Source organism: Eriocheir sinensis, chromosome 43 (assembly GCF_024679095.1).
Source record: "Eriocheir sinensis breed Jianghai 21 chromosome 43, ASM2467909v1, whole genome shotgun sequence".
NCBI classification, from domain to species: domain Eukaryota; kingdom Metazoa; phylum Arthropoda; class Malacostraca; order Decapoda; family Varunidae; genus Eriocheir; species Eriocheir sinensis.
In genome coordinates this window covers 7,648,278-7,670,300 of record NC_066551.1, presented here as the reverse complement: position 1 = coordinate 7,670,300, position 22,023 = coordinate 7,648,278, and the positions used below count along the sequence as shown (strand labels likewise).

The following is a 22,023-nucleotide window of genomic DNA, read 5'->3' as shown; positions in this document are numbered from 1 at the left end:
TGCTTATAACTTACGACTCATTGGTGTATGGTGCTATGAGCTAAACCCACTTCTATGATTTTCCTACTTCGTTTATATGGGCAGCTGTCTACTGTTTACATATTCAAATACCGATTCATTTTACAGCAGTTTACTAACGTTCAAGATCATGTTACGTTAGATTTTTTTATTTTTACGCATTGGAATATCATGTGCGTCGCTTTGGTTCCAGTTATTAGTGTATGTCATCTGAATGTTGCGCTAATGTGGTTGAGTGACTTGTTTATATCACTTTGTTGTTGTTTTCTTGTGGTAGTCTAAATTTTTTCTGCGTGGTTGTCTTGTTACGTATGATGATGTTTAGTTACTGTTTCGGCTCTCTGGCTTGCTCCGTCGATGTTTATTTGTTTTGTTTCCTTCTTCTGTTTACTTCTGTTTACTTTACTCATCCAGGGCTTGACGTCAGCGTTCTTTTCTACCTTAACACCACTCTACAGGCTTAACATATGTACTCATTATCTGTTAATCGCAATGTTGATGTAGTAATTATTTGTTCTCTTCCTTGCTGTGTTGTTAGTCTGATTTCGATTCTTGACTTCCTTTCTTCTATGTTAATGCAGTGTTTTCTTTTTTCTCTCCCTCTCTTGCCATGTTTCTTAATTTGGCTTAATTAAAGTATTGCCTCTTTCGTGCTACTTCAGTGTCGTTCAGTGACGTGTTTGCTTTGCTTTCTTGATGTGATCGAAGTTGTTGATTCTCCCGATGGCACGTGTTCATGTTCTTTCGTTTGTTCCTCTCGTTGCTTTGTCCCATGGTCGAGAGATCGTCTTGACTCTGAAGCATCCTCTGAGCAGCGACGCCGGACATGCCTCACACACAAAGGTCTGCTTCGATGATTTCTTGTTATACTAATGAGCCTTGCCAGAGAGTCCTTCACGTCTTGTTTTCCTCCTCAGCCATCCTTTCCTCCTCCTCCTGATCCTTGTTTCCTTTCCAAATCCCTCTATCTGTTTTTACGGTTTCCAGGTAGATAAATAAAGGGATTTTTTTTTGTGTGTGTGCGGCAGAGAGAGAGAGAGAGAGAGAGAGAGAGAGAGAGAGAGAGAGAGAGAGAGAGAGAGAGAGAGAGAGAGAGAGAGAGAGAGAGAGAGAGAGAGAGAGAGAGAGAGAGAGAGAGAGAGAGAGAGAGAGAGAGAGAGAGAGAGAGAGAGAGAGATTCTACCCCATTCACGGCAGAGGCCAAAGACAATACTATGAAAAATTAATTAAAAATCGCCGTTAAATGAAGAACAATGCATCCTTCCTGTTTTCGTCTCGTCTGAAGAGAAGCTAAACAAAAAGCCATTGAACTCCTCGTAAACTATCTAAATTTCCCGTTAACGAATCGAAAACACCGCCTGATTCTCTTCTTTTCCCTCTTTTTTACTTGACTCTTCTTTTCCTTGCGGCACGGTGAGCACAGGAGTCGCGGAGGTGAAGACGGATCGGCGATCTTACATTTGTGTCCCTGGTGGCAGTGCTTGGGTGCCGGGCATGTGTTGGGTGTAGTGCCGGCGTCTTGGCGGTGACGGTCTCCTGTGCCTCTTCAGTCACGGCACTTGTCTGCAGCGCCAAACGTGGGGTGGGGAACGACCTTACTCACCCAGAGCTTGACATCAGTGTTCTTTTTAGCTTATTTGAAAGCTTAACATATTTATTTTTCTCTTTAAGATTAACATTACTCAACACTTGCACTAAATATACTTAAGAGAAAAGCTAGACAAAAAGGAAGCGTGTCGCATAAGGAATTACCCTGACACCGGTGAAGAAAGTAATGTATGAGAATTCTATCGTGTTTCTGTTCAGAGGTAAAGACAATGTGACTTAGAAGGTCAACTCTACGGAACGTAAACGGGTAGGTCTGCACTGACCTTTGGGATTTAATCCCTTTACGTGCGGATCAGACGCTTCCGTAGCCCCGAAACCAACCGATGTGAACAGTAAACTTACCACTGATAATATAGTTCTTTCAAAATGGAAAAATAGTTTTTAGATGTAAATATTTCCAGATTATTTCATTTATCACGGTCGCCGAGTAGCCTGAGCCCACACGTACGTCTTGCAGCGTTGGCGGCGGCGGTGCGCAGGAGGCAGGTTGACGACGCTCGTGTTTGAGGCGGGGCGAACAGTATCGGCTGGTTTAAAGAATTTTCTTATACGAGTTACCTCTACAACTCTTCAGGAGTAAACCCTACTAGTAAAATAAATAAGGCAAAGATCTGTGCTATAAAGAAATAAGTAAAATGTTCTAAGAGGCATGACACTGACAAGAGCTGCAACTATGTCGCAACTCAGGACAGTGGCGTAGGCCGCTCCCCACATGGCGGTAACTCTATCTTGGCGTGGCCGCCGCGCTGCCCAACCTTAATTATGCCGCCCATCCCCCCATGGGCCATGGTGTGTGTGTGCAGTGTCCAGCGAGTTCAGGGAGCGACATGTGGTTGATGTCTCTCAGGAACACCCGGTGCTGACTGCAGAGGCCAAGGACCACGGCTGTGTGGGGCGGATGAAGTCAAGGGCATGACGCACTTCTTGGTGCACGGGTTACAGCGGAGGATACTTCGGTTAGTAAACAAAACCAGCATGCCTGGGAGGCTGTTTGACTACGAAAAGAAGACTGCCTCCCGCAGTCCTGAGGGTGGCCGGGTCACGGAGGGAGACCACAGGCTGCCCTGCCCCGTCCCGTCCAGCCACGGCCCGGCCCGCCACACGCCGCCTGTGGGCCGCACGTCCCCAGTGCCTGTGCGGACCAGCTGCTGCACAGCCTTGATTCGTGGTCCCGCGGCGAGGGTGCCACTTCAGGATGCCTCGCTTACCCGACCCTTAGTGTCCCTCCTTTGGCCTCTTGTTATATCTGATGCCTCGGGGAAGTCACCTCGCGCGGGCGTAGTCTGTTGTCTTTCACATTTTCTTTTGACTACTGCCTTCCCTGCCGCCTCGCATCCTCTTCTCCTTCCTCTCCAACTCACCAGCTTCAAGTGTGCTAAATTAATACCCTTGTTCACGCACACAAAGAGAATCGCGGCGCCACGCTGCCTCACCGCTCCCGACGCTGGTTCTTTGCCACCTATCTCCGTCCGCTTAATTAACACCTGAAACGCTGCTAATAAGAAGTCTTTTTTTCCTCGCTCTCTCCCTTTTTTATTCTCGTTTCTTCTTCCCGTATCCTTACCTGTTAGGCCGGCGCGAGTCTGAATACGGGTCTGATGATGCGTTGATTTTTTTTGGTGTGTGTGTGTGTGTGTGTGTGTGTGTGTGTGTGTTTGTGTGTGTGTGTGTCTCTCTCTCTCTCTCTCTCTCTCTCTCTCTCTCTCTCTCTCTCTCTCTCTCTCTCTCTCTCTCTCTCTCTCTCTCTCTCTCTCTCTCTCTCTCTCTCTCTCTCTCTCTCTCTATCATATGCAACACACACACACACACACACACACACACACACACACACACACACACAGGACATTCAGTCAACGACACCTGCCTTTACACAACGAGGATATAACAGCACGGATAATAGACCCCCGAGGCGGCCCTTCCTCCCCTCCCCGCCCGCCGTGGCGAGGACAACCACTGACCTAGTTTTGCCCATCATTAGCGGCGCTGCTTCACCGCCGACCCCATCCAGCCATCTATACATACGTGCATACTTTTACACGTAGGGGTGTGCATACATACGTACTTACATAAATGAACGCACGCACGCACCCACACACACACACACACACACACGCACACACACACACACATGGGAAATTACTTCGATAAGTATGAATTGTGAGTTTAAACTGGCTATTACTTTCTAGTTTTCTTAATTAAAGATTGAGGACTAAGCGCCAGAGAGCTTCCCCGTAGGCGCCGCGCCTTCGCCCGAGAGACGCCGGCCGGCCAGCAGGCAGGTGGTGTCGCGCCTTAATTAATACCTGCCGGAGCTGGCGCCAAGGATGGATAAAAAGGCCCGATCATTGTCCGCTGCCGGAACTGTGCCTGTTGTCGCAGCAGCTGACAAGCCAATTAAAGTTAATTAGGCAAAGTTAAACAGTAAGAAAAATTACGTCTGGTCAGAAGCAAGGCTGCCAGACCTGCAACACACCTGCGGGGGACAATGAGTTACGAGATTCCCTCACCTGGGGGCTCTTGCAGAGCACTCAGGTGTGCGGGGACGCGGGCTGGGCGGCGCCCCACGGGGCCGTGGTGAGGGAGGGCAGCAGCAGGCACCCCTCGGCCATCCTCACCCACTGGACGCCCGCCCCGCCTCCCGCCGCCCGCCCTGGCAGTCTCCACTGCAGCTCCTTGTGCGGGTAGGGCACGGCGCGGCGCTCAGGGGTGTTGGCACGGGCTGGCGGGGCCGGAGCAGCACGGACCGGGGCGGGGCACCGGAGGACAGCAGGGGCGGGGGACCACAAGGGCCACCACCTTCCACAGCGCGAGCAGCAAGGAGAAGCTGGAGTCGCACTGTCCCATCCACAGGCGGCCGAGGGCAGAGGTCCACTAGCACGCCGTGTGTCGCTGTCTCTGGTCCGCGGCCGCCCCGCCCACCCTCGCCACTCCCTGCCCGGCCTCTTGAGGTACTTGCCCCGCCCACTAAGGCTTCACTACCAGAGAGCGAGAGGGCCAGCCCCCGCCCCAACGTGTGTTGTGTGCTGAATGGGCCCTCAAAGCCAACCTGCCCCGCCCCACGCAGCCCCGCCCACCACTCTCGGCTTTCCCTTGGGAGGGGCCACGCCCCCCATACCCGCCCATTTCCCAAGCACGATATCCTTGCAACGAAAAATTTCCTTTTTCCACCCTCCTCGCCTCCCCTGAGACTTGCTCCGCCAGTGATCACTCTCCGGTCTCCGCTCTCCTTCCTAAACCAGCATCCACCTCCCTCTTCCCTTGCCTTCCCCTTCCACCGCTCCCCTCACTTCCCGATGTCCTCCACTTTCTTCTTGCTTTACCTTTGTCTCCCTCATCCTGCGTCTCAAACCCTGATTCTGAGTCTTACAATAATATATTTTTAATTCATTGCAGTAACAACAACACCATCCTTATACTCTGCCTTCTACCTCAACCAACGACCCTCGCCACTCCCCGGCCACTCACCTCCAGCACAATGGCATCCCTCTGAAGCAGCGTCATCCACCTGACTGCAAGCTCGCAATGGGTTGGTAGGGACAGTTGACCTTCCATCTGAACCGGGGCGGCGACCACTTCACAATCAGACGGAAACTGTTGGTGAAAAAATATATTTGTACAATTGTAATTCACGAGAGCTGGGATAAAGTTAATGAATACGATGAGTCAGAGAGTATAAATGCGATTCTTGCTTATTATGATCCTCTTGGCGCCGAGCTTCATTATCCAAGCAATTTAGCTTCAGCAGACAAATGAGTTTCCCTGGAAATATGAGAAAGCAAATCACATTACTTTCCGTCAATACGCTGCATCACAAGGACACATGCAGACACATGACCAAGCGGCCCTCCTGGATCATAAACGCAAACACATGTAGAGATGAATTCCCTTTGACTACGCCACTTCACCTTCGAACCCACAGAGCATGACGAGCCTCGAAGGGGTCTCCCATCGGCCTGCTGTCTGAACAGGAGGAGTCCGGGCCCGTGACACACAGGCAAGAAGGCTGTTTAGTAACGGCGACATCCAGCTGGAGTGTGTGAGCCCAGACGCAGCCGGGCCATCAACACACACCATAGGCCATTAAACCTTTGTTAGTTACGTTCATATGTAGCCTAATATATTATACTTGAGGTGTGTGTGTGTGTGTGTGTGTGTGTGTGTGTGTGTGTGTGTGTGTGTGTGTGTGTGTGTGTGTGTGTGTCCTTTATGAGGAGCCATAATAAATAAGTTAGCCAAATCATATGAAACTCTGCATGGACATTGAGTTCACATCCAACCTTCGAATGGACTCGGTTTGACAAAGATTTATAAATTCTATTGAGATTATTCTAAATATCATAATTTGGATATTACTGTCACGCCCAAAATCATAGACCTCTTCCTAACCTCTAACAATTCAAAATATATTTTTAAACTATATTTTTTATTGCGCTCGACCGATGACCAAAAATACCGTGCTTCTGGCGTTATGTTCGGTGGAAAGACCGGAGTATAAACGTTTCTGATACACCCTGGAATGACGGATACCTCCGAGTGAGGGACCCTCTGTGTGGGAGGTGGTTGACCCTGGGATAAAGACGCTCATTCACGCAGTTTATATATTCCTCACGCTAAAATTCACTGGTTCAAAAGCGCTTGTTATCGTGCAGTCAGAGTTAGAAAAGATGCGCACACACCTGAGAATTCTAACTGCTGACGGTCAGGTAGCATTGACAGCCATGTAGCATTGGTAGTCATGTTGCATTGACAGTCATGTAGCATTGGCAGTCAAGTAGCATAGAGAGCAATGTACCACTGACAGTAATGTAGCGTTGACAGTCATGTACCACTGACAGTAATGTAGCGTTGACAGTCATGTAGCGTTGACAGTCATGTACCACTGACAGTAATGTAGCGTTGACAGTCATGTACCACTGACAGTAATGTAGCGTTGACAGTCATGTAGCGTTGACAGTCATGTACCACTGACAGTAATGTAGCGTTGACAGTCATGTAGCGTTGACAGTCATGTACCACTGACAGTAATGTAGCGTTGACAGTCATGTATCACTGACAGTAATGTAGCGTTGACAGTCATGTACCACTGACAGTAATGTAGCGTTGACAGTCATGTACCACTGACAGTAATGTAGCGTTGACAGTCATGTACCACTGACAGTAATGTAGCGTTGACAGTCATGTAGCGTTGACAGTCATGTACCACTGACAGTAATGTAGCGTTGACAGTCATGTAGCGTTGACAGTCATGTACCACTGACAGTAATGTAGCGTTGACAGTAATGTAGCGTTGACAGTCATGTACCACTGACAGTAATGTAGCGTTGACAGTCATGTATCACTGACAGTAATGTAGCGTTGACAGTCATGTATCACTGACAGTAATGTAGCGTTGACAGTCATGTACCACTGACAGTAATGTAGCGTTGACAGTCATGTAGCACTGACAGTAATGTAGCGTTGACAGTCATGTACCACTGACAGTAATGTAGCGTTGACAGTCATGTACCACTGACAGTAATGTAGCGTTGACAGTCATGTACCACTGACAGTAATGTAGCGTTGACAGTCATGTACCACTGACAGTAATGTAGCGTTGACAGTAATGTAGCGTTGACAGTCATGTAGCGTTGACAGTAATGTAGCGTTGACAGTCATGTAGCGTTGACAGTCATGTAGCGTTGACAGTAATGTAGCGTTGACAGTCATGTACCACTGACAGTAATGTAGCGTTGACAGTCATGTAGCGTTGACAGTCATGTACCACTGACAGTAATGTAGCGTTGACAGTCCTGTACCACTGACAGTAATGTAGCGTTGACAGTCATGTAGCGTTGACAGTCATGTATCACTGACAGTAATGTAGCGTTGACAGTCATGTAGCGTTGACAGTCATGTACCACTGACAGTAATGTAGCGTTGACAGTCATGTAGCATTGACAGTCATGTATCACTGACAGTAATGTAGCGTTGACAGTCATGTAGCGTTGACAGTCATGTAGCACTAACAGTCATGTAGCACTGACAGTCATGTAGCACTGACAGTAATGTAGCACTGACAGGCATGTAGCGTTGACAGTCATGTAGCGTTGACAGTCATGTACCACTGACAGTAATGTAGCGTTGACAGTAATGTAGCGTTGACAGTCATGTAGCGTTGACAGTCATGTACCACTGACAGTAATGTAGCGTTGACAGTCATGTAGCGTTGACAGTCATGTACCACTGACAGTAATGTAGCGTTGACAGTCATGTAGCGTTGACAGTCATGTATCACTGACAGTAATGTAGTGTTGACAGTAATGTAGCGTTGACAGTCATGTAGCACTAACAGTCATGTAGCACTGACAGTCATGTAGCACTGACAGTAATGTAGCATTGACAGGCATGTAGCGTTGACAGTAATGTAGCACTAACAGTCATGTAGCACTGACAGTCATGTAGCACTGACAGTCATGTAGCACTGACAGTCATGTAGCACTAACAGTCATGTAGCACTGTCAGTCATGTAGCATTGAAAGTCATGTAGCACTGTCAGTCATGTAGCACTAACAGTCATGTAGCATTGAAAGTCATGTAGCACTGTCAGTCATGTAGCACTAACAGTCATGTAGCACTAACAGTCATGTAGCACTAACAGTCATGTAGCACTGTCAGTCATGTAGCACTAAGTCATGTAGCACTGACAGTCATGTAGCATTGAAAGTCATGTAGCACTGTCAGTCATGTAGCACTAACAGTCATGTAGCACTAACAGTCATGTAGCACTGTCAGTCATGTAGCACTAACAGTCATGTAGCATTGAAAGTCATGTAGCATTGTCAGTCATGTAGCACTGTCAGTCATGTAGCACTAACAGTCATGTAGCATTGAAAGTCATGTAGCACTGTCAGTCATGTAGCACTAACAGTCATGTAGCATTGAAAGTCATGTAGCACTGTCAGTCATGTAGCACTAACAGTCATGTAGCATTAACAGTCATGTAGCACTAACAGTCATGTAGCATTGAAAGTCATGTAGCACTAACAGTCATGTAGCACTGACAGTCATGTACCACTGACAGTCATGTAGCACTGACAGTCATGTACCACTGACAGTCATGTACCACTGACAGTCATGTACCACTGACAGTCATGTACCACTGACAGTCATGTAGCACTAACAGTCATGTAGCATTGACAGTAATGTAGCACTGACAGTCATGTACCACTGACAGTCATGTACCACTGACAGTCATGTACCACTGACAGTCATGTACCACTGACAGTCATATACCACTGACAGTAATGTAGCACTAACAGTCATGTAGCACTGACAGTCATGTAGCACTGACAGTCATGTAGCACTGACAGTCATGTAGCATTGACAGTCATGTAGCATTGACAGTCATGTAGCACTGACAGTCATGTAGCACTGACAGTAATGTAGCATTGACAGTCATGTAGCATTGACAGTCATGTAGCACTGTCAGTCATGTAGCACTGACAGTCATGTAGCACTGTCAGTCATGTAGCACTGACAGTCATGTAGCATTGACAGTCATGTAGCACTGTCAGTCATGTAGCACTGACAGTCATGTAGCACTGTCAGTCATGTAGCACTGTCAGTCATGTAGCACTGACAGTCATGTAGCATTGACAGTCATGTAGCACTAACAGTCATGTAGCACTGACAGTCATGTAGCATTGACAGTCATGTAGCACTGTCAGTCATGTAGCACTAACAGTCATGTAGCACTGTCAGTCATGTAGCATTGAAAGTCATGTAGCACTGTCAGTCATGTAGCACTAACAGTCATGTAGCATTGAAAGTCATGTAGCACTGTCAGTCATGTAGCACTAACAGTCATGTAGCACTAACAGTCATGTAGCACTAACAGTCATGTAGCATTGAAAGTCATGTAGCACTGTCAGTCATGTAGCACTAACAGTCATGTAGCACTGACAGTCATGTAGCATTGAAAGTCATGTAGCACTGTCAGTCATGTAGCACTAACAGTCATGTAGCACTAACAGTCATGTAGCACTGTCAGTCATGTAGCACTAACAGTCATGTAGCATTGAAAGTCATGTAGCACTGTCAGTCATGTAGCACTGTCAGTCATGTAGCACTAACAGTCATGTAGCATTGAAAGTCATGTAGCACTGTCAGTCATGTAGCACTAACAGTCATGTAGCATTGAAAGTCATGTAGCACTGTCAGTCATGTAGCACTAACAGTCATGTAGCACTAACAGTCATGTAGCACTAACAGTCATGTAGCATTGAAAGTCATGTAGCACTAACAGTCATGTAGCACTAACAGTCATGTAGCATTGAAAGTCATGTAGCACTGTCAGTCATTTAGCACTGACAGTCATGTAGCATTGAAAGTCATGTAGCACTGACAGTCATGTAGCACTGACAGTCATGTAGCACTAACAGTCATGTAGCACTAACAGTCATGTAGCATTGACAGTCATGTAGCATTGAAAGTCATGTAGCACTGTCAGTCATGTAGCACTGACAATCATGTAGCATTGAAAGTCATGTAGCACTGACAGTCATGTAGCATTGACAGTCATGTAGCACTGACAGTCATGTAGCATTGACAGTCATGTAGCACTGACAGTCATGTAGCATTGACAGTCATGTAGCACTGTCAGTCATGTAGCACTAACAGTCATGTAGCACTGACAGTCATGTAGCACTGACAGTCATGTAGCACTGACAGTCATGTAGCATTGAAAGTCATGTAGCACTGACAGTCATGTAGCACTGACAGTCATGTAGCATTGACAGTAATGTAGCACTAACAGTCATGTAGCATTGACAGTAATGTAGCACTAACAGTCATGTAGCATTGACAGTAATGTAGCACTAACAGTCATGTAGCACTAACAGTCATGTAGCACTGACAGTCATGTAGCACTGACAGTCATGTAGCACTGACAGTCATGTAGCATTGAAAGTCATGTAGCACTGTCAGTCATGTAGCACTGACAGTCATGTAGCACTGTCAGTCATGTAGCACTAACAGTCATGTAGCACTGACAGTCATGTAGCATTGAAAGTCATGTAGCACTGACAGTCATGTAGCACTGACAGTCATGTAGCACTGACAGTCATGTAGCACTAACAGTCATGTAGCACTGACAGTCATGTAGCACTGACAGTCATGTAGCACTAACAGTCATGTAGCACTGACAGTCATGTAGCACTAACAGTCATGTAGCACTAACAGTCATGTAGCATTGTCAGTCATGTAGCACTGACAGTCATGTAGCACTAACAGTCATGTAGCACTAACAGTCATGTAGCACTGTCAGTCATGTAGCACTGACAGTCATGTAGTTGACTCTTTGCGTCTCTTTATCTTTTCGTGGTTTCTGGCAGCTAATAATTTTGCATATTTATGTTCCCCACCTCTCCTCAATTCTGACGATACTTGAGCTGTCTCCTTTGCCTCTAAGTTGATCCCTTTGATTAAACTGCTGAAAATTCGAGACTGAATACTATCCCTCCACTCCCTCCATCGACGTGTCATGCCTGATATTCAAGCTCTTCATGATAATGTTTTACGTGCCCTCTTTCGCCTATACTTTTAAAGGGCTTGGTATCAATATGCAGTGCCTTTCTATTGCCCTTTGAAACGGTTTCCGAGCTCACACCCTGACTGATCATTTAGCTGCTTTTTCTTATCAACATCTTGTGAGGAGTACACAGAAAACTTGTGCCAAAAAAAGAAAAAAATAAGGTGACCGCTCTAACTTCAAACTACCGGCCTATATTTTACCTTTCTTGTCTTTCTAAGAAATTTAAGCCATTCTCTCTCTCTCTCTCTCTCTCTCTCTCTCTCTCTCTCTCTCTCTCTCTCTCTCTCTCTCTCTCTCTCTCTCTCTCTCTCTCTCTCTCTCTCTCTCTCTCTCTCTCTCTCTCTCTCTCTCTCTCTCTCTCTCAGCTTAACACAAATTATTCGATCTGCTAAATCAAATCTTTATCGTCAAATCTTCTCTAACTTCAGAAAGAATACTAAAGAAAAAATTGGCAAACGATCAATGAGACCAAAGGTAATGCCTACAACAAAAACATCATTAAGACCCAGCACTACAATAACTCCATAATAAATAACCCAGCAGATATTTCGGAAGCTTCCAGTAACTATTTCTCCAGCGTCGCACCAGAACTTAACAGCAAACTTCCTCGGTCCAATAGCAACCCAAAAGACTATGTAAAAGGTAATTACCCGAACTCAGTGGTAACACCTATTCTCTCCACCCATGAAATAAAAGCAGTAATTAAGTCATTAAGTAATAAGTACGTTGGTGTACATGATGTAACAGTTTCCGTCATCAAAAGAAATTCTGATCTATTATCTTTTCCCCTAACTATTCTTTTTAATCAGTCTGTTGCAACGGGAACTTTTCCTGCTCTGTTGAAGGTTGCTAAAATTACCCCTATTCACAAATCTGGACCTAATAATGATCCCAAAAACAATAGACCAATATCACAACTTTCAATATTCTCTAAGATATTTGAATCATTAATGAAATCACATTTAATGCAATACCTAGAAAATGTGAATATTCTCAACCCTGCTCAGTTTGGTTTCAGACGTAAACGCAACACTTTTCAAGCCCTGAACATCTCTACGGCTCTTTTTACCGCTGTCTACTACATAAAGGGCGACTGACGTCCGTCTGTATGTCCTTTATAGACGTCCAAGCGGTGATAGCTACAGACGTGTGCTTTATATGTTTTTGAAGCGTACTATGCTCCCGAGTAATCGTGGCATATAATATTAGGACATTAATATACGATTATTAATTCATTTAATAAAAATATCAAAAATAGTCCAAACGTTGGGACCATCGGCGTTTTCTGCCGGTGCGGAGCATGACTACTCCGATAGTTGTGATGACTACCCTCATAGCTGTGATGACTGCTGTAATAGTTGTGAGCACTACATCAAGTCCTGGCCATCCTAGCGTTGATTTTTTTGTTTTAAGAGTTATTATCAGTTTCATTTTAACCCTTCCTTTTCCCATCGAATATTTAAATCCCTTTTCACAGTTATTTATGTATCCTCAACGTCATCAAACCTCCAGCTACACATAAAGGTAAGGTCACATTTTTTTTTTGTTTAAATTACTACTTTTAAATATTTTATGTCAATTTAGTAATTTGGGAAAAGTAATTTGTTTTTTTTGCCACACAATAGTATCAAATTTTGTTTCATGTTTTTTTCTCAAATATTTTATTAGTAAAAAACGGCAAAAGTAGTACCTACATTTTTTTTAGTAAAATCCGCCAAGAAATGGATAGGTTGCACTACCAAAGAACCAGAGCAACCCAAATGTCTGCATTGACAAGATGGACACAGTTTGCTCCCAATGCAGAGCTAAAAAGTGGCCAGGAGAAGCTCCAGGCATGTGCTGCACTGGAGGAAAAGTCAAGTTGGAGGCCCTCCAGGCACCGCCAGAGATCCTGCAGAAACTGCTGACAGAGAACAGCCCAGAAGCCAAAAACTTCAGAAAAAAAGATCTGGAAGTACAATGCTGCCTTCATGATGACTTCCTTTGGTGCCACCAAGAACCTCACTGAGCAAGGGTTCTTTACTACCAACAAGATCCAAGGCCAGTACTACCACCGCATGGGCAGTGTACTCCTCCTAGAAGATGAAGAGCCCAAGTTTGTCCAGGTCTTCTTCATGGGTGATGATGACGAAGCCAACAGACGCTGCACACTTAACCAGGGAGTCCAACACGACATCATCGAGGCCCTCCAGAATATGCTCCATGAAACACACCCCTATGTAGCAAGCTTCAAACGTGCCGTGGAGCACATGGAGCAGTCGCCCGAGCACAAGATAATCATTGAAGCTGACAGGAGGCCAGCAGGGGAACATGCACGGCGCTTCGAAGCACCAGAGGCCAAAGAAATTGCCATAATAATGGTTGGTGAGGACCATGGTCATCGTGACATTGTCCTTAAGAAGCGAGACAACTTACTTATGACCATAAATGAGACTCATCGGTCCTACGACAGCCTTCAGTATCCCCTGATGTTTCCAAGAGGAGAAGATGGTTACAGCATTCAGCTTCCCCAGACCTGCCCAGCCAGTGGCTTGAAGACTAGCAGGATGATCAGCTGTAAAGACTTCTACGCATACCGCTTCCTGATTCGAGATGATGACTTCAACCAGCTCTTGCGTTTCAAAGAGGTCACCAGCCAGATTATTTACTTAATGTGTCATGTTATGATACATGGGTGCAATTTTTATTTTATTAACCTAATAAAGAAAATTTTTATATTGTGAAATTGTTAATAATAAACTTTCTGTCCTATCCATCTTTATTGATTTTGCTAAAGCATTCGACACAGTCAGCCATGAAATTTTTCTAAATAAAATGCATCATTTTGGTATCCGTGGCCCAATACTTTCATGGTTTAAAGATTATCTAACAAACAGGCATCAACATACTGTCTTTAATGGTGAAAAGTCATCCAATACCTCAGTCATTCTTGGTGTTCCTCAGGGCAGCGTCCTAAGTCCTATATTATTTCCAATATACATAACTGGCATTACAGATATTTTTGCTGAATTCAAATCAATTTTATTTGCTGCTGATATGACAACGTACTTAACTGCCCCATGTCCAGAGCAGTTTGTCTTCAATGCCAACAATGAACTTGAAAAACTCTGTCAGTGGTGTATATGCAACAAACTGACTATTCACACCGATAAAACTCACTTTATGCTATTTACAATAAGAAGCCTGATAAATCTTCCACAACTTCATCTAAATAACAAAATAATCTCCAGAACAAACCAAATAAAGTTTCTTGGGGTTACCTATGATAATTCATTAACTTTAAGTCTCACATAAATAATCTTACATTAAAAATTTAGAGACACATTGCTCTGTTCTATCAAGTGAAAGACCTCATGCCACTAGATGTGCTTAAATGTATTTATTACGCTCACCTTTACCCGCAACTTACCTATTGTAGCCCCATATGGTGCACAACTTATTCTACCATCTAATTCCTTTAAAGCTGCAACTTAAAAAAAAATGTAAGGGTAATAACTAACAGTAGTTATTTTGAACACACTGGCCCACTCTTTAGGCAAACCAAAATTTTGAAGTTAGATGATATATCCAGACTTGCAATTGCCACCTTCATGTACACACACAAGCATGATCAACACAACCTCCTTCCATCCCATGGCCGTAACACCCGCCACCGTCACAACCTGAGCCTTCCGTCTCATCGACTCACAAAATTCCAACACTCACTCACTTACTTAGGCCCTGTTGTCTGGAACTCTATTCCTGGGTACATTTAGAAACAGTTTAAAAAGACATATTCTAATCAGTTATTAACTAATCCACTCCGTCCTAGTACATCACCGCTGTATTCTGTCGCAATATGACCTTACTGATTGATGCTATGCACTGTAATTACTAATGAACTGTGTTATTGTTATCTTTAATGTTCATCTAATTTATCAGTTGTCTCCGTTTGATTATAGTTCTCAATTATAGCTGGCTCATCATATAGCTTGTGAATTGTATTAAGAAACCATGATTGTCTAATTCTCTTTTAGGTATATAATCTGATCATATAGATTTCTTTATTATATAATTATTATTATTAATAGTAGGTTATTACTATTATTATTATTATTATTATTATTATTATTATTATTATTATTATTATTATTATTATTATTATTATTATTATTATTATTATTATTATATATTATTACTAGTATTATTACTATTAATACTATCTTTTTTACTGATATAATTGTCATATTATTATTATTATTATTATTATTATTATTATTATTATTATTATTATTATTATTATTATTATTATTACTATTATTATTATTGAAAAATTTTACTTAACCTGAAAAGCACAGCTTGACATAGGCATGCTGCAGCTGTAAAACACTGAATGTAAATATAAAGACAACTAATATTATACAGCTGTAGCTATAAATAAATGTTTCAAATGTTTCAAATTTCTCTCTCTCTCTCTCTCTCTCTCTCTCTCTCTCTCTCTCTCTCTCTGCCAGTCTTTCAATTTGCCTTGCTTGAAGAAAGGCCGCCTTACTCTCCACGAGGACGAGTCAGCGTCAGGTGCCCAAACCAGCGCACACAGCACCAGACAGGTATGATAAAAAAAATATATCAACAAGGAAGTTTATTTCATCGACAAGAGTGGCAGCAATGTTAGGGGCTTTATTGCGAGGTGGCCACGGTAGTTTCCCCTTTCACAGAGCTGGATAATCAAAAACATTTTTTCTCAATGGTATACAATATATTAAAACATACATCCCATTGCTATGTACACAGCGAGTAAAGGGAGAGGGAGGGAAGGAAAGATGTGAGGAAGGAATTCTTGGGGATGAACAAGACAAATCGGGTCACAAAATGGGTAAAGGTAGAAAGCGTCTAGTGAGAGGCACGTCTTGGCGATTTTGAGCCTACAATAAGAGGAGGAAGGAGAGGCGCCAGCACCTGGGGAAAAGGAACTCTATACACTCCTTAGGATTAGGAAGAATAATGTCAGAATTTGTATGATTTACTTTGAATGCTTATTAGTAATTGGCTCTCCAAACATGCCAGTTCCAAAAGCAATGTCTCAGTTCCTTTATACTGTTTAGGCCATCCTTCGGCCCAAGTATGCCTGACGCCTCAATACATTCATAAATACACAAAATCATTCACAGCGCAACACACGGCACTTCTCTGAAGAGCTTAGGTGCTTGGGAGCTCCAGGTTAGCGGGGGGACCTTCTCGCCGACCGGGGGCTGCCCGGTTGTCTAACATCATTTTTATGCCGTAAATTTCAGAATACACCTTGACTAGGTCCTGGGGCTTGTCAAACGCATCATCCGATTTTACAAAGCTTTCGGAAGGGGGACTGGGCTGTGGATCTGGGCGAGAATGGGAAGTGAATTGATTGGGAGGACGAGAATCTACAATGTCTTGGTGATGAGGGAATGGTGAGGCATTGACCGGCCCACCTGCAGCTGTATTTGCATGCTCAGGTGGGCCTACCTCAAAAAACGGAAAGGCAGCATGTGAGGGGTGAATTTTGTTGAATGACATATCCTTGGCAATATTGAGCGGCACACCGGAAGAACCAACATCTTGGCCTAAGTTTGTGGAGATCTTAAAACTACCGGGCACAGGTGGTCCTTGAAGCGGTACTTCCGAAGCGTCCAGGCCACCCCTTCCAATCCCAGGTAAAGCAGCGCCTGGAGCTCCACTGATAGGTACCGATGCCTTGAATTCCCCCCCAGATCCAAAGCCTCCCGAACCTGAACCAAAATCGTCAAATGATCCTACTGAGCCTGATAAAGGTACTCCTCCAGAACCAAACTCACTTTTTGAGCTACCAGCACCAAAGCTCCCGGGTCTTAGATTACCAGACGAATCGATCACAGACAAAGGGACTCCTCCTTCAAACCCAGGACCAAAGGCTCCAAATCCGGAAGCAGAATCATCAAAGCCAGGCCCTCCTGCTCCTGGGCCGTCAAAAGATCCAGACCCTGGTAGTGATACTCCTCCTCCAAAACCAGGCCCTGATGCCCCACCTCCAGCTCCAGATGTGCCAAAACCAGAGGTAGTGTCATCAAAGCCTGGTCCAGAGGCACCAAAATCAGGTCCTGACGCCCCACCTCCAGCTCCAGATGCACCGAATCCGGTTGTAAAATCAAAGCCAGGCCCTCCTGCTCCTGCGCCGTCAAAAGATCCTGACCCTGGTAGTGATACTCCTCCTCCAATACCAGGCCTTGACGCCCCACCTCCAGCTCCAGAGGCACCGAATCCGGTTGTAAAATCAAAATCCGACCCTCCTGCTCCTGCGCCGTCAAAAGATCCAGGCCCTGGTAGTGACACTCCTCCTCCAAAACCAGACCCTGATGCCCCACCTCCAGCACCAGATGCACCGAATCCGGTTGTAAAATCAAAGCCAGGCCCTCCTGCTCCTGCGCCGTCAAAAGATCCAGACCCTGGTAGTGATACTCCTCCTCCAAAACCAGGCCTTGACGCCCCACCTCCAGATCCAGATGTGCCAAAACCAGAGGTAGTGTCATCAAAGCCTGGTCCAGTGGTGCCAAAACCAGGTCCTGACGCCCCACCACCAGGTCCAGAGGCACCAAAACCGGAGGCAGAATCATCAAAGTCTGGCCTTCCTGCTCCTGCACCATCAGAAGATCCAGATCCTGGTAGTGGCACTCCTCCTCCGAAACCAGGCCCTGATGCCCCACCACCAGGTCCAGAGGCACCAAAACCGGAGGCAGAATCATCAAAGCCTGGCCTTCCTGCTCCTGCACCATCAGAAGATCCAGATCCTGGTAGTGACACTCCTCCTCCAAAACCAGGCCCTGATGCCCCACCTCCAGCTCCAGATGCACCGAATCCGGTTGTAAAATCAAAGCCAGGCCCTGCTGCTCCTGGGCTGTCAAAAGATCCAGACCCTGGTAGTGATACTCCTCCAAAACCAGGCCCTGACGCCCCACCTCCAGCTCCAGATGTGCCAAAACCAGAGGTAGTGTCATCAAAGCCTGGTCCAGTGGTACCAAAACCAGGTCTTGACGGCCCAGCACCAGGTCCAAAGGCGCCCAAACCGGAGACAGAATCATCAAAGTCTGGCCTTCCTGCTCCTGCACCATCAGAAGATCCAAGGCCTGGTAGAGATACTCCTCCTCCAAAACCTGGTCCTGACGCCCCACTTCCTGATCCAGTTGCGCCAAAACTAGAGGTAGTGTCATCAAAGCCTGGTCCAGTGGCACCAAAGTCTGGTAGCGATACTCCTCCGCCAAAACCAGGTCCTGACGCCCCACTACCAGGTCTAGAGGCGCCAAAACCGGAGGCAGAATCATCAAAACCTGCGCCGTCAGAAAAGCCTGACCCTGGTAGTGATACTCCTCCTCCTGCTCCAGGCCCAAAATCAGGCCCAGAGGCGCCAGAGCCAGGTAAAGATACTCCTCCTAAACCAGATCCCGACGCCCCACCTGGTCCAGAGTCGCCAAACAAAAGTGAATCATCAAAGCCTTGTCCTGGTTGACCTGCGCCGTCAGATGAACCAAAGGCTGGTCGAGATACTCCTCCTCCAAAACCAGATCCTGACGCACCACTATCCGGGCTAGAGGCACCGAATCCGGTGATCGAATCGTCAAGGCCAGGGAGAGATACACCTCCTCCTCCTCCTGTTCCTCCTACAGGGCCAGTGGCACCAAATCCAGTTGTTGAATCATCAAACCCTGGTCTTGCATCGTCTAATAATGTGGTGCTCGGCCCTGAAGGCCTGGCTAACGAGACTCCACCAGGTCCCGCTGTCCCGGGAAGTCCCACACCACCACCACCTCCTCCAATATCTACAGCTTCATCACCACCAAATAAGCTACTGCCCGAGGGAGCTACCCCGGGGCTCGGGGGGCTGGGAAGAGAAACTCCACCAAATCCTGCACCCCCAGGTCTGGACAAAGAGACTCCACCAGGTTCTGCCATCCCGGGAAGCCCCACACCACCACCTCCTCCAAAATCTACAGTTTCATCATCCCCAAAAAAACTACTGCCTGAAGGAGAGATCCCGGGGACCGAGGGGCTGGGGAGAGGAACTCCACCAGCCCCTGGAGCCCCGGGACTGGAAAAAGAAACATCGCCTTGTCCTGGAGTTCCGGGAAGACCCACACCAATTGCTCCACCCCCTGACATATCAGATAGAGGAACTCCACCACTTGCTCCTACGACTACAGTTTCATCGTCCCCAAAAAAACTACCGCCTGAAGGAGAGGACCCAGGGCCAATAGGACTGGGAAGAGGAACACCACCAGTTCCTGGACCCCCAGGACTGGTCAAAGGGATTTCCCCAGGTCCTGTTGTTCCAGGAAGCCCTACACCACCACCTCCTCCTCCACCAAAATCTATGGTTTTATCATCCCCAAAAAAACCACTGCCTGAGGGAGCTGACCCGGGGCCTACTGGGCTAGGAAGGGAAACACCACCAACACCTAGATCTCCAGGACTGGACAAAGAGACTCCACCAGGTCCTGCTGCCCCGGGAAGCCCCACACCACCACCACCTCCAAAAACTACAGTTTCATCATCGCCAAAAAAACTACTGCCTGAGGGAGGGGCCCCGGGGCTTGAGGGGCTGGGAAGAGGAACACCGCCAGTCCCTGGACTTCCAGGACTAAACAATGAGACTTCGCCAGGTCCTGACGCTCCGGGAAGTCCCACACCACCACCTACTTCACCCCCTGCCATACCAGGTAATGAGACTCCACCACCTCCTCCAACGACTACAGTTTGATCATCCCCAAAAAAACTACTGCCTGAGAGAGGGGCCCCAGGAGCCGAAGGACTGGGAAGAGGAACACCACCAGACCCTGCTCCGGAAAGGGAAACTCCACCCGTTCCAGACATGCCGGGTAGTGATACACCACCACCAGCACCTCCCCCGACGACTACAGTTTCATCATCCCCAAAAAAACTACTGCCTGGAGGGGAGGCCCCAGGGGCCGAAGGACTGGGAAGAGGAACACCACCAGACCCTGCTCCGGAAAGGGAAACTCCACCCGTTCCAGACATGCCGGGTAGTGATACACCACCACCAGCACCTTCCCCGACGACTACAGTTTGATCATCCCCAAAAAAACTACTGCCTGAAGGAGGGGCCCCGGGGGCCGAAGGACTGGGAAGAGGAACACCACCAGACCCTGTTCCGGAAAGGGAAACTCCACCCGTTCCAGACATGCCGGGTAGTGATACACCACCACCAGCACCTCCCCCGACGACTACAGTTTCATCATCCCCAAAAAAACTACTGCCTGGAGGGGAGGCCCCAGGGGCCGAAGGACTGGGAAGAGGAACACCACCAAACCCTGATCCGGAAAGGGAACCTCCACCCGTTCCAGACATACCGGGTAGTGATACACCACCACCAACACCTCCCCCGACGACTACAGTTTCTTCATCTCCAAAAAAAGAAGAGCCTGAGGATGCTGGCCCGTTTCCTGAGGGGCTGGGGAGAGGAACACCACCTGCCCCCGGACTCAAAAAGGAAGATCCACCCGTCCCTGACATATCAGGTAGTGGTACACCACCACCAGCACCTCCCCCGAAAACTACAGTTTCATCATCCCCAAAAAAAGAAGAGCCTGGAGAAGCTGCTCCGGTGCCTGGGGAGCTGGGTAAGGGGACACCTCCAGTTCCAAAGGTGCCGCTACCTCTACCAGGGTCCGGCAGAGGAACTCCACCTCCTCCGGCTCCAAAGCTACCGCTGCCTCTACCAGGGTCCGGCAGAGGAACTCCACCTCCTCCGGCTCCAAAGCTACCGCTACCTCTACCAGGGTCCGGCAGGGGAACTCCACCTCCTCCGGCTCCAAAGCTACCGCTACCTCTACCTCTACCAGGGTCCGGCAGAGGAACTCCACCTCCTCCGGCTCCAAAGCTACCGCTACCTCTACCTCTACCAGGGTCCGGCAGAGGAACTCCAGCTCCTCCGGCTCCAAAGCTACCTCTACCAGGGTCCGGCAGAGGAACTCCACCTGCTCCGGCTCCAAAGCTACCGCTACCTCTACCTCTACCAGGGTCTGGCAGGGGAACTCCAGCTCCTCCGAATGGGACAGTTACTTTATAAGAATCTCCTACGGTGGACAAAGGAACACCACCAGACGAAGGAGATGGACGCCCCGAGGCCTGGCTGTGCGGGTAGATGCCAGAACTTTCAATCAACCGATAGCCGCCATCATCTGCCACATACTGAACTTTAATTTCCTGTCCATTAGGAGCGGTCCAACCAAATCCACCTTTCATTGTTCCATCCGTGTTGACAGTCTGGTGTTGATATTGGTCCACAAGCTCATAACCCCATCGTACGCTGCCTTGTCCATCGATGTAGTTGTAGCGTTTTCCTAGTAAGGCATCATCTAGTTCAAGTCGTTCTTCACTGCTGTCGTCTCCTTTCACAGTTAACAGATTTTTGCCCAGATAAATCGCCAGGTCGTCGTCGTCGTCATCATCATCTTCATAAGGATTATCTTCATCTTCCTCGCTAGATGAAGCTGTGGCAATGATGAACGGGTTATTCAAGGCTGGGCCAACACTTGGAGCTGTGGGAACGGGGGCTGCGGGTACAGCTGCCAGCTGAGGAATGAACAGTTGTCGTGGGGCGGTGGGAGATACGCCGTCGGGGTGGTACCTTCTGCCGAGATTCATGAAGCGGAAATCATCCTCATCGATCTCAAAGGAGTCATCATCATCATCATATCTCACCATAAAGTGCTGAGATGAGACCCTGCCACCCTGAGAAACTGCTCTGCCGCCCAAGGGCACCTCAATACTGTCTCGGTCAGACGGGTCTTCTCTGCTGTTATCGGGTGTTTCGAGACTGT

General features: G+C 47.0%; 2 protein-coding genes and 1 long non-coding RNA gene across 4 annotated transcripts in view; 2 read left to right on the top strand and 1 right to left on the bottom strand.

Annotated features, from left to right (window-relative positions):
* LOC127010420 (sodium-dependent dopamine transporter-like) overlaps nt 1-4,644 on the bottom strand; it is a 71,563-nt gene extending 66,919 nt beyond the window's left edge. For both annotated transcript variants that reach the window (XM_050884487.1, XM_050884489.1), the window contains exon 1: nt 4,134-4,644. The gene's annotated coding sequence lies outside the window, so the exon portion shown is untranslated. The remainder of the gene's footprint in view (nt 1-4,133) is intronic.
* Nucleotides 4,645-13,170: 8,526 nt separating this feature from the next.
* On the top strand, nt 13,171-18,692 carry LOC126980206 (basic proline-rich protein-like). Its single transcript, XM_050829840.1, has 2 exons — nt 13,171-13,831; nt 16,924-18,692. Exons 1-2 carry the CDS (start codon nt 13,171-13,173, stop codon nt 18,690-18,692), a joined length of 2,430 nt encoding a protein of 809 aa, XP_050685797.1.
* Nucleotides 18,693-20,697: 2,005 nt separating this feature from the next.
* Nucleotides 20,698-21,108, top strand: LOC127010419 (uncharacterized). The gene is made up of 2 exons (XR_007763169.1): nt 20,698-20,846; nt 20,904-21,108. It is a non-coding gene; the product is annotated as an uncharacterized LOC127010419 (long non-coding RNA).
* Nucleotides 21,109-22,023: the final 915 nt, after the last annotated feature.

Excerpts from the sequence above, each read along its gene's own strand:
- LOC126980206 (XM_050829840.1), top strand. The coding sequence starts at position 13,171 with ATGACTTCCTTTGGTGCCACCAAGAACCTCACTGAGCAAGGGTTCTTT. Across the intron at positions 13,832-16,923 it reads GCGTTTCAAAGAGGTCACCA|ATCCAAAGCCTCCCGAACCT; the intron begins GCCAGATTATTT and ends ATTCCCCCCCAG.